Below are 11,959 nucleotides of genomic sequence, written 5' to 3'. Positions count from 1 at the left end.
TTTTTTTTCTTTTTTGGTCCTCCTCTGGACTACAACCCATACTGTGCCCTTCTGAATAGAGGAAACAAGAAGACTGCGCAGGTTCCATGCCTTTGCATTTCAGGGAATACAGATGTGGCAGGGAAGATTTTTAAGGTTAAAAATCTGCACTATAGGGACTTCCCTGGTGGCACAGTGGTTAAGAATCCTCCTGCCAATGCAGTGGACACGGGTTTGAGCCCTGGTCCAGGAAGATCCCACATGCCGCAGAGCGACTAAGCCCGTGCACCACAACTACTGAGCCTGTGCTCTAGGGCTCACGAGCCACAACTACTGAAGCCTGCGTGACTAGAGCCTGTGCTCTGCAACAAGAGAAGCCACCGCAATGAGAAGCCCGCGCACCGCAACGAAGAGTAGCCCCTGCTCGCCGCAGCTAGAGAAAGCCTGCCAGCAGCAATGAAGACCCAACACAGCCAAAAGTAAATAAATTTATTTATTTAATAAATAAATAAATAAAAAGGAAGGTTTCAGTTGAGACTTGTCTCCTCTCGCGACTGACTCTGGGTGTTGGTACAACCCGAGGGAAGTTGCTGTGATGGTGTGAGTGGTGAACGACCTGATGAAGGGCATAAACGGAACAGAAGTGCTGGGACCCATGGAATGCGTGTAGGCTGTGAAAGGAGCTCTGACTGGAATATCAGCAGAGGGTGGGAATGCCCCAGGAGGGGTACAGGAGTGATTTCTGAGGCCCTGAGAGAGAGTACAGCTAACAGGGCTCCCAGCCCTCCATCAGCCTTCAGTGAAGGATTGGATTGGATGGAGTTGAACAGGACCCTGAAGAAGGCAGCATTTGAAACACCTGTGAGAGCAATTTGAGACCTTTAGGAGGAAGGGGTAATGATGTCAGATATATGCTGATTTGTGTTTTTTTGTTGTTGTTGTTTTGTTTTAAAGGAAGAAAAATAAATGTTTTCAACTTTATTTGGTTAATGTTGCCTTAACTGAATGGAAAAGACTCAGTGGACTCCAGTTATAACAGATACTCTGAATGCTGCCAGAATTGTTTGTAGGAGGTTACAACTTGTTCTCAACACTTACAGTCATAGAATCAGGAATCTGGCTCAGGTAGATAACCAGAAATCCTCTGCTCTGGAGCTTCTCAAACTTCAGTGTGCATAGGAATCACCTGGGCAATCTTTTTTGAAATGCAGCTTCTGATCTGGTAGAACAAATGGTCTAGGAAAGAGTCTAGGTTAAACTCTTCATTTTTCACAAGAGAAACTGAGGCCCAGAGAAGTGATGTGTCTTGCTTATGCTCCCACAGTCTCTGACGCTACTCACATGCTTTTCTTTTTTCTACTTCACCTTGATAGTTTACTGAGAAATTCTGTAGAAACCACAGTGCCACACAGAGCTACCTGCATGACGACGGCCCAGGGCATACGGGCAGCTTAGATGGTACCAAGGGCAAAGCAGGACAAGGCCTGGAAGAATGAGGAAGAGGTGGTGACCAAGTGTCACTGGCCAACAAGGTCATGAGAAGGCATAAAGCAGGTATATTTAAATCACTGACTCAAGCAAAAGAGAATGCAATTAACAGAAAATAGTTTTAACATTCTTCACTATAAAGCTAGTAGGCAATCAGGGTTGGTGTCAGGGAGATATTTTTAGGCAAGGGGCCCTCCCAGCACCCCTCACATGATGCAGTGACTATTTTGCCTCCTCATGTGGCTAGCCCTGGCCATAATTATTTATTCCTGAGCTTTAACTTTAGTGGAAGTGACAAGGTCAAGAGTTAAAGGACAGAGATTAACTGTTAACCTATTAACCAGCCAATTAATCTGTTACTTTAATTATACATCATTAATCTGTTTCCCTGCTATGGAGATACTTAATTCTATGGAAAGAAAATGTATAAAGTTAAATATTAAAGTAATCCCTTTGCATCTTGAGATTTTAACACAACCAGTTGGCCGAGGATAGTTCCCACATCTGGTCGCATAATCCTGGGCTTTCAGGCTATGATTTCAGCCTTTTCACTATACCCTAAAAATCATCCTCCCTCAAATCTATTCAGCCTCACCAGCTGCAGTTCTGTACCTACACTAGAAATCTCTCTACCTTTAAACTTTCTAGTTATTTAATTAGCTAGTTAATTCTCACATCTTGTACTTACATTATTAGTTTCAGTATTTTAAATCACTGTTTTGTATTGGCCAAGAAAGTGCAAACTAGATGGATTATTTAGGAGTAGCTCTGAGTCAGCTGGTCTGGTTGGTTACTGCTAAGCTAACATGCCCACCTTGCTAGGAAAGTACCCGGTATACCCCTTGAAGACCTTTGTGCCATGGAAACTCTGACAAAATTAAATGAAGTTATGCAATTATACACAGTGCATTTGATTGTGCCTAGCAAACAGGCCTAATTATAACCCAGACACCTATAGCAGAGTTATGGGATGCATCTGGAGGTTACAGAGGCAGGCAAGAAGGAAACAGGAGTTAAGGTGTCTGGTGGTAGGTCTTCTTTTACTTGACATTGGTGGCTTTAGCCTGTACAGTGCAAAGTTCAGAGTGTACAGAATCCCTTTTGCTGCACAGGCCACTTCCTAGGATGTCCTTAGCTGAACTTTTAACTGTATAACACTAAAGCGAGGTCCAGAGGAAAACAGGAAAAGAAACACTGCTCCCTTATCCCTGCCAATTTGTTTGTGCATGCAACACTATGCTGTTATTCCCAAAGCTAGAAATAACCTATCTACACTTTAAAGTGTTTGACTCCTCAAGTATCATTAATCATTTTACTTTTGTCCCCCTGTATTTGCAAGTTTCAAATTTGTGATAATTTTTGGTTTGCATGTATATACCATTTTTCAACTTGTAAAATACTTTCACTTCTATTCCATAGATGCATTTGGATTCAAGAGAGCTGGGGAGGCGTGAGTCATGTTTAGGGAATATTGTTAAAGAAAAACAGGTCTTAAACTCTGCAGGCAGAATTTAAATAATATACGCAGTAAATACAACTGTGCTAAATTAACTGGTAGAGTGACACAGGTGATGGAATTTAAAGTACACGAGAATGACTTGCAGTTAACATAGAAAATGCTGATTGGGGAAAGATCACAACATTTGGACTTCAGAAAACAGAAATCCTGGGTTCTGGGCCTTCCACCTATTTCCTCACCACCTCCTCCCTCCCCTGCCACCCTGAACCCCCATCAATACTGTGTAACCTTAGAGATAGCACATAACCAGTATGTGCTATCACTATGGTTGATTTTAGAAGAAAGAGCCTAAGCTGTTAGAAAGCAGGTCATCTCTTCCTGCTCTAAGATTTTAGATTCAAAGCAGGAGTTTACCTATGGCTGTGTCTCATTCTCAGCGCTAACCTTTTCACCCCCGTATGTAACTTAATTTGCTTAACAACCCTCTTACTCAGAGCAAAAAGGTGATATGCCGCTCAGTCAGCCTCTGCCTCCATGTTCACCACTCTAAATTTCCCCTTGATGAACCTGCCCACGTTTGAAAAGCTTACCTTAATGGCATGGGCTGGGTCAGCATCTGCTGACTGTGTCCCTTGATGGTGAGCAAGTAGACTGCCGGAGGTGGCTCGGCGTGCATTGGCTGCAGCAGAGGACGGTTTCGTCGAGGAGGTAGGGAAAGGAGAAAAAACCTTCAACAGAAATAGTTCAAGTGTTTTGAAGTTAAAAATAAAACTATATCACAAGGGGCAATGTGACCAGGCTCAGCTTACGATTTTTTCTTTCTCCTGTATTTGTCCACACTCCGTCTCTGTTGGAGTGGCAGTTAGCAGGGGAAGCCTGAAGGCAAGTGGGGTTTTATATCAATGGGTTTTCTTTCCCTTGAGGAAGAAGGAAAATCCTTGTAAGAAGGATCATTTCAAGGCCCGAGCAGCCTCTCAGAGTCCTGTGCATGTGGTTGGCAGATCCAGCTGTGCCCACAGTGGCTGGTGGAGCAGTCAGGACAGGCTGCTGCTCTAATTATAACAGTGCTTTTCACCTAAACCTATCATTGGCTGAGGCAGCAACTTGTGTAAGTGACATGTGGTCCTGTTTCTCCTATTTCTTGTCGTGACAAGTGGCTGTCCTCTCCTGGCCCTCTTCTTTCCCGGATGGTTGGGAAAGGAAGATTTTGTAATTCAGAAATCAGGCATAGAATAAGTCCAGTCTGAGAAAATTAGCGGTGGTAGGAGGCTTAGCTATCACTTAGTCCAACTCTCTCATTTTACAAATGAGAAGACGGAGAATAGAAAGTAAATTGTTCGCCTAGATCTTCCAGCACTACATTGAAAAACGTAGTGAGTGGTTGGGACTTCCGTGGTGGCGCCGTGGTTGAGAATCCACCTGCCAATGCAGGGGACATGGGTTCGAGCCCTGTTCCGGGAAGATCCGACATGCCGCGGAGCAACTAAGACCATGCACCACAACTACCGAGCCTGCACTCTAGAGCCCGTGAGCCACAACTATTGAGCCCACTTGCCACAACTACTGAAGCCCACGCGCCTAGGGCCCGAGCCCTGCAAAAAGAGAAGCCACCGCAATGAGAAGCCTGTGCACCACAACGAAGAGTAGCCCCTGCTCGCTGCAACTAGAGAAAGCCCGCGTGCAGCAACAAAGACCCAATGCAGCTAAATATAAACAAATAAATAAAGTAATTAATTTAAAAAAAAAGTAGTGAGTGGTCATCTCTAACTTGTTTTCTTTTTTTCTTTAACATCTTTATTGGAGTATAATTGCTTTACAATGGTGTGCTAGTTTCTGCTTTATAACAAAGTGAATCAGTTATACATATACATATGTTCCCATATCTCTTCCCTCTTGTGTCTCCCTCCCTCCCACCCTCCCTATCCTACCCCTCTAGGTGGTCACAAACCACCGAGCTGATCTCCCTGTGCTATGCGGCTGCTTCCCACTAGCTATCTATTTTACATTTAGTAGTGTATATATGTCCATATACTACTCTCTCACTTTGTCACAGCTTACACTTCCCCCTCCCCATATCCTCAATTCCATTCTCTAGTTACTCTGTGTCTTTATTCCCATCTTGCCCCTAGGTTCTTCATGACCTTTTTCTTTTTCTTTTTCTTAGATTCCATATATATGTGTTAGCATACGGTATTTGTTTTTCTCTTTCTGACTTACTTCACTCTGTATGACAGACTCTAGGTCCAACCACCTCACTACAAATAACTCAATTTCATTTCTTTTTATGGCTGAGTAATATTCCATTGTATATATGTGCCACATCTTCTTTATCCACTCATCTGTTGATGGACACTTAGGTTGCTTCCATGTCCTGGCTATTGTAAGTAGAGCTGCAATGAACATTTTGATACATGACTGTTTTTGAATTATGGTTTTCTCAGGGTATATGCCCAGTAGTGGGATTGCTGGGTCGTATGGTAGTTCTATTTTTAGTTTTTTAAGAAAACTCCATACTGTTTTCCATAGTGGCTGTACCAATTCACATTCCCACCAACAGTGCAAGAGGGTTTCCTTTTCTCCACACCCTCTTCAGTATTTATTATTTGTAGACTTTCTGATGATGGCCATTCTGACTGGTGCGAGGTGATACCTCATTGTAGTTTTGATTTGCATTTCTCTAATGATCAGTGATGTTGAGCATCCTTTCATGTGTTTGTTGGCAATCTGTATGTCTTCTTTGGAGAAATGTCTATTTAGGTCTTCTGCTCATTTCTGGATTGGGTTGTTTGCTTTTTGATATTGAGCTGCATGAGCTGCTTGTAAATTTTGGAGATTAATCCTTTGTCAGTTGCTTCATTTGCAAATATTTTCTCCCATTCTGAGGATTGTCTTTTGGTCTCGTTTATGGTTTCCTTTGCTGTGCAAAAGCTTTTAAGTTTCATTAGGTCCCATTTGTTTATTTTTGTTTTTATTTCCATTTCTCTAGGATCTAACTTGTTTTCTAGCTATGTTCATTTATGTTATATTCCACATATAAGTGATATCATATGGTATTTGTCTTTCTCTTCTGACTTCACTTAGTATGGTAATCTCTATGTCCATTCATGTTGCTGCAAATGGCAGTATTTCATTTTTTGTTATGGCTGAGTAATATTCCATTGTGTATATATATACCACATCTTCTTAAGGCAGTTGTCTGTTGATGGGCACTTGGGTTGCTTCCACGTCTTGGCTATTGTAAATAGTGCTGCTATGAACATTGGAGTGCATGTATCTTTTCAAATTAGTGTTTTTGTTTTTTCCAGATATGTACCCAGGAGTAGAATTGCTGGATAGTATGGTAGTTCTATTTTTAGTTTTTTGAGGAACCTCCATATTGTTTTCCATAGTGACTGCACCAATTTACATTACCACCGACAGTGTTCAAGGGTTCACTTTTCCCCACATCCTCTCCAACCTTTGTTATTTGTAGACTTTTGATGATAGTCATTCTGCCAGGTGTGAGGTGATATCTCATTGTGGTTTTGATTTGCATTTCTCTGATAGTTAGCAGTGTTGAACATCTTTTCATGTGCCTGTTAGTCAGCTGTATGTCTTCTTTGGAGAAATGTCTATCCAGGTCTTCTGACCAGTTTTCAGCAGGGTTGCTTGTTTTTTTGATATTGAGTTGTATAAGCTGTTTGTATATTTTGGATATTAACACCTTTTTGGTCACATCATTTGCAAATATTTTCTCCCATTCCATAGATTGTCTTTTTGTTTTGTTTATGGTTTCTTCTGCTGTGCAGCAGCTTTTAAATTTAATTAGGTCCCATATGTTTATTTTTGCTCTTTTTTCTTTTGCCTTAGGACTGATCCAAGAAAATATTGCTATGATTTATGTCAAAGAGTGTTTTGCCTATGTTTGCTTCTAGGAGTTTTATGGTTTCGTGTTTTACATTTAGGTCTTTAAAGCATTTTGAGTCTATCTTTGTATGTGGTGTGAGGGAATGTATTAATCTCATTGTATACATATAGCTGTCCAGTTTTGGTATCAGGATAATACTGGTCTCAAAATGAGTTAGGAAGTGTTCTCTTGTTTTTTAGACGAATTTGTAAAGGATTGTTAATTCTTTAAACATTTAGTAGAATTTAGCAATGATGCCACCTGGGCCTGGACTTTTCTTTGTGGAAAGTTTTTAATTACTAACTCAATCTCTTTACTTGTTAAAGGTCTATTTGCAGCATTTCTATTTCTTGTTGAGTCAGATTTGGTATTTTGTGTCTTCCTAGGAATTTGCCCATTTCATCTAAGTTATCTAATTTGTTATACAAATTATAAAGTAACACAAATGTTCATAATATTTATTTATAATGCTTTTTATTTCTGTAAGGTTGGTAGTTACATCCCATTTCTGATTCTAGTAATTTGATTCTTCTTCTTCTTCTCCCTTGTCCCCCTCCTCCCCTTCCTCCTCCTCCCCTCCCCTTCTCCTCCCCTTCATCTTCTTCTTTCTCTTCTCCCTCTTTTTCTTCTTCTTCTTCTTCTTCTTCTTCTCCTTCTCCTTCTCCTTCTTCTTCTTCTTCTTCTTCTATCTAGCTTGCTTTGATTTCATTGGTTTGCTCTATTGCTTTTCTATTCTCTATTTCATTTATTTCCACTTTAGCCTTTATTTCCTTACTTCTGCTTGCTTTGGATTTATTTTGCTCTTCTTTTTCTAGTTTCTTAAGGTGAAAAGTTATTAATTTGAAAGCAAAACTATGGAGACAAGGATCAGTGGTTGCCAGAGATTAGGGGAGAGGAAGGGATGGATAGGTGGAGCAAATAGGACAGAGGATTTTTAGGGCAGTGAAACTATCCTATATGATACTATAATGGTGGACACATGACAATTACCTATTTGTCAAAATCCATATAATGTACAACACTGAGAGCTAACTCTAATGTAAACTATGGACTTTAAGTGATAAAGATGTATCAGTGTAGGTTCATCAGTTATAACAAATGGACCATTCTGGTGTGGGTTGTTGATAGTGGGGAAGGCTGTGTGTATGTGGGAGCAGGGGCTATATGGGAAATCTCTGTACCTTCTGCTCATTTTGCTGTGAAATGAAAACTGCTCTAAAAATAAAGACTATTAAAAAAATAAAACATAATTTAAAAAAAACCAGTAAGCAAAAAACCTCACAACCTAAGGGCCAATGTCTCTACCCTAGGTCTGCAGTCTTGCCCTTCAAGATCCCTCTCTGATGACCCAGAATGTGATGGGTAACAAGACATTCAAACCTGCTACTGCTACTATCTCTATTACTTTCCCCCAGTGAATGCTGATACAGTTATTGTTATTATATAATGTATGCTACCAGATTATTCACCTAATTTCTCCCATGCTCGATTAATCACTTAGAAATGTCCTTTTTACTTTCTAAATTGAGAGAGAGGTTGGAGTTTCTTCTAATTAAATTGCCTTATGATCAAAGAATGCTGTTTGTATGTTATTGAGTTTGTTAAGATTTGCTTCGTGGTCTAATATGTAGTCATTAGGTACTTGAAAAGAATGTGTATTCTCTACCAGCTGAATGCAGAAATCTACATACTTTCATTAAATCAAGCCTATTAACTGTACAGTTAAAATCTCTACCCATACAAAATTTTTATTCATTTGACCTATGGATAAAATCATCTATTATGATTATGTATTTGTTAAGTTTCCCCAAGAGTTTTGTTAATTTTTACTTCATATATTTTGGGAATATGTTAAATGTATACAAATTCAGAATTATTATATCTTTCAGGTTAAATGTTCCCTTTATCCGTGTCTAATATACTTTTACTTCCAACAAAATGTTTTGCCTTAAAGTTTAATTTGATAGATATTAATATAACTATGCCAGCTTCCCTTCTATTTAAAAAAAAAGGTTGATTTGAGAGCTTATTCTTTAACTATAGGCTTTTTCAGCTATAGGTTTCTTTCTAAGCACTGATTTAGCCTCATCCCATAAGTTTTGGTATATTGTGTTTTTGTTTTCATTCATCTTCACATATTTCCTAATTTTCCTTCTGATTTCTTCTTTATTGGTTATTTAGGAGTGTGCTTTTTAATATCCATATATTTGTGAATTTTCTTCTACTATTGATTTCTATTTTCATTCCATTGTGTTTGGAGAACATGATTTATGTGATTTTAACGCTGTTAAATTGATTATTTTATGGCTTCAAATGTCTTTTATTCAAACATTTCCAATGTCCATTATTAAGTTTTAAACTTTTCTGTACAGAGGTCTTAATTTTCTTAGTTAATTCCTAGGTACTTTACATTTTTCACTGAGAGGTACTTATCTTATTATGTGTTTATTATTGCTTTTGAGAAGTGCCATTAATTTTGTTCATTAATCACATAGCTGGAAAATTAGCTTAACTGTCATTCTAAAAGTCTGTTGAAAATGTAAGTTTATAAACCTGCTGACATTAAAAGTGGATGACCCCTAAATGCTACTGACCTTTTAAAAAGTCAAAGATAGTTTTGGGAAGAGGGAATTTTGCAGTCTCATTGGCCATCAAAGGGACTAGGAAGGCCTCTCCAGGGAGAGTTGTGGGGCTGATTGTGTAGTACTGAGCTATACTTGCAGGAAACTCCTAGTTTTTACAACATTTCCATGGAAATCCAAGTAACACTGAGCCAGATATTTGGGTTAAAAGCAGGCAAAGGAAAGAGCATGTACAAGATGCAAGAAGATCCTTTTTCAATACTGTCTGATATTTATTAGTACTTTGATCAGCAACATCCAAAGTGTGCCATACTGAAGGGGTTCTGGAATTCCAGGCTGTTTCTTAGACTGTAGGCTGCAAAGCTCCAGCTTGTCATACTGAAGCAGGTTTGCCCAGGAGATAAACCTACAGCTGGATCAGCAAAGAGGCTAAGAAAGGAACTCTATTCTAACTGGGCTTTGTCGGTGAGAGATAATGATACAGAGAATGGAAAGAAGAGCTGGCTATCTCATCCTCATCAAGAAAACTGTACAGTTCCATGATTTGTGCTATGTCATAGGCATCAGAGTACAAAGCAGGAACTGAGGCCACTAGCCTCTCCAACGGAGGATCTTGCATTTGGACATCACTTGTAGCAATCTCAGTGATTATAGAGTCCCCTGCCCAATGGAAAGGGTCTAAGGGCTGAGGTGAGTGGGAGCTTTAAGAATCTGAAACTGCAGGGAGAAAAGAATGAGGACTGGTTGATGCTGTGGGCACATTCTTGGCTGGAAGGACCTGGTTCGGTGGCTTTAGTGATTGCTGCTCTTGTTGCCACTGCTACTTCCTCTTTTTGAACTGCTGATTCCTGAACCAAATCTGGGAGTGGGGGAAGAGAGGAGATTATGGTCTGCTACTGGAGAAGGAGTTTGAGGCTTCTCCTGGGTGAAAAAAGTCAGATTATAACCCTCATGTCCTCTCCAAATCACTATGATACTGAGTTCTGTGAGAGCAGAGGTAGGTATGAATGGAGTCAATAGGAACAATGAGGGATCAAGGTTGGGCCCCAGAGGAAAAAGAAAGAAAAAAAAGGAGGGTATGTCTCAGAAGTTGTGCTGGGGTTCAGAGAAAGGGTCCTGAACTCTAGAGAAGAGAAGGAAGTTCAGGGATGTAGGGAGAGGTGGAGAATTTGAACTAAGGGATTTTCAAGGATTATTTTAGAAGGCCTCTTCAGTGAGCAATATTCTAACAAAAATTTGGGGCCTTAGCAGACTCAGATGTTGGAGAAGTTACTTGTCTGTTGATAATGTTGTGAATAAATGATTGCAGAGTTTTGCTAGAGAAGTTCCTAAGTAATAAGTCTGTCGGGATGAGAGTCATTTCTCTAATTTGAGCTCTTTCGTACCTCTGGAGTTCTAATTCCAGTTATACTATATATTATCTCCCTGAACCAGTCACTTGGCTCCCGAAACTCACTTTTCCACATCCTTTAAACTGGATGATAATAAAGCCGCCATATACAATGTGCCCAGCTCAGTACTAGCACACAGTAGGTACTCAATAAATGAAGTGTTACTACTTCATTGTGTTACAATGAAGTAACAATGTTACTTCTTCATTGTGTTACAGAGGGAATTTCCAGGCTGAATAGTAGAATGTAATTTGGATGGGGGCTCAAAGCACACCTCAGAGGATCAGACAGACCTTTATTGTTGACGCTGGTAGGTTGAATTTTAAAGCAAGTTCTTTCTGGAGGTTTTTATCTGGAAACATATTGCAGCTAAACAGAGCCTCCAACTCTTCATGCTGTGTGTGTGTGAATGAGGTGCGTTCATGAGGCTTCTTCCATTTTGCTGTAGAGCAGAGATGGAGAGGAGGTGGTTACACTAACACAATCCCCTTCCCACTCAGATCCCCAAAATACCACAACTGTGAATTTCCCATGTCTTCCCCCCAACCAGGCTTGGAATCTAGGAGCTAAAGATCCCAGGTCTTGACTCTAGGAGGCTGAGCCCTGTGTAACAGCACTCTGTCCTCTGTTTTCTGAAATTTAGTTTGTCCCTGCTAGGAAATGTTACCTCTTCAATTTTCTCTGTACCCAGTCTGTCTACCCTGCCTAACCTCAGGAGAGTGGACAGTGGTTTCCCTTGTCTTCTTTTCCATATTTTGTTTCTTTTAGAAACTGGGAAAAAACCTCATGTCCCTGTGCCTGAATATATAACACACTCTTCAAAATGGGTTTCCTCTTCTCATTTATTTATTCGGGAACCTAGTCTATCTCATCTAGAAAATGGGTTTTTTCTTCTCCAGGCTTTCTGAACCTCTATTTGCTCTTCTGAGAAAAGTTTCATAAGAAATGAGACATAACTAAATATGTGGAGACAATTGAAAAATTATGGAATATTTTAAAAAATGGCAATGGAGAGAAAAAGGAAATTTTCTAAGAAAATACAATTTCCAAAATTTGCTGAAAAAGAACTGCAGACACTGAATGGACTAATAGCCATTAAAAGAACAAGTAAGTTATAGAATTCAAAGCAATGTTGTGCTAATTCTCCTGCTATATGCCCATTTCAGTATAAGGA

General features: G+C 39.8%; 2 protein-coding genes across 14 annotated transcripts in view; one reads left to right on the top strand and one right to left on the bottom strand.

Moving 5' to 3' along the window:
* HCLS1 (hematopoietic cell-specific Lyn substrate 1) overlaps nucleotides 1-960 on the top strand; it is a 41,316-nt gene extending 40,356 nt beyond the window's left edge. For 12 of the 13 annotated variants that reach the window (XM_089909981.1, XM_089909987.1, XM_089909983.1 and 9 more), the window contains one exon: nucleotides 60-960. The gene's annotated coding sequence lies outside the window, so the exon portion shown is untranslated. The remainder of the gene's footprint in view (nucleotides 1-59) is intronic. The other variant, XM_089909988.1, reaches the window with a different exon arrangement.
* An 8,269-nt stretch (nucleotides 961-9,229) lies between these two features.
* Nucleotides 9,230-11,255, bottom strand: ARGFX (arginine-fifty homeobox; the record flags this gene model as incomplete). The annotated part of the gene is given in 3 exon segments (XM_022579662.3): nucleotides 9,230-9,839; nucleotides 9,842-10,253; nucleotides 11,079-11,255. Coding segments are annotated over 3 exon segments (747 nt in total), but the record flags the coding sequence as incomplete, so codon positions are not given.
* Between the last annotated feature and the right edge of the window lie 704 nt (nucleotides 11,256-11,959).

This window comes from Delphinapterus leucas, chromosome 4 (assembly GCF_059928025.1).
Source record: "Delphinapterus leucas isolate spDelLeu-1000000601 "Yukka" chromosome 4, BTC_Dleu_Yukka2, whole genome shotgun sequence".
Taxonomy (NCBI): Eukaryota; Metazoa; Chordata; class Mammalia; order Artiodactyla; family Monodontidae; genus Delphinapterus; species Delphinapterus leucas.
This window is presented reverse-complemented; position numbering and strand designations above follow the sequence as displayed.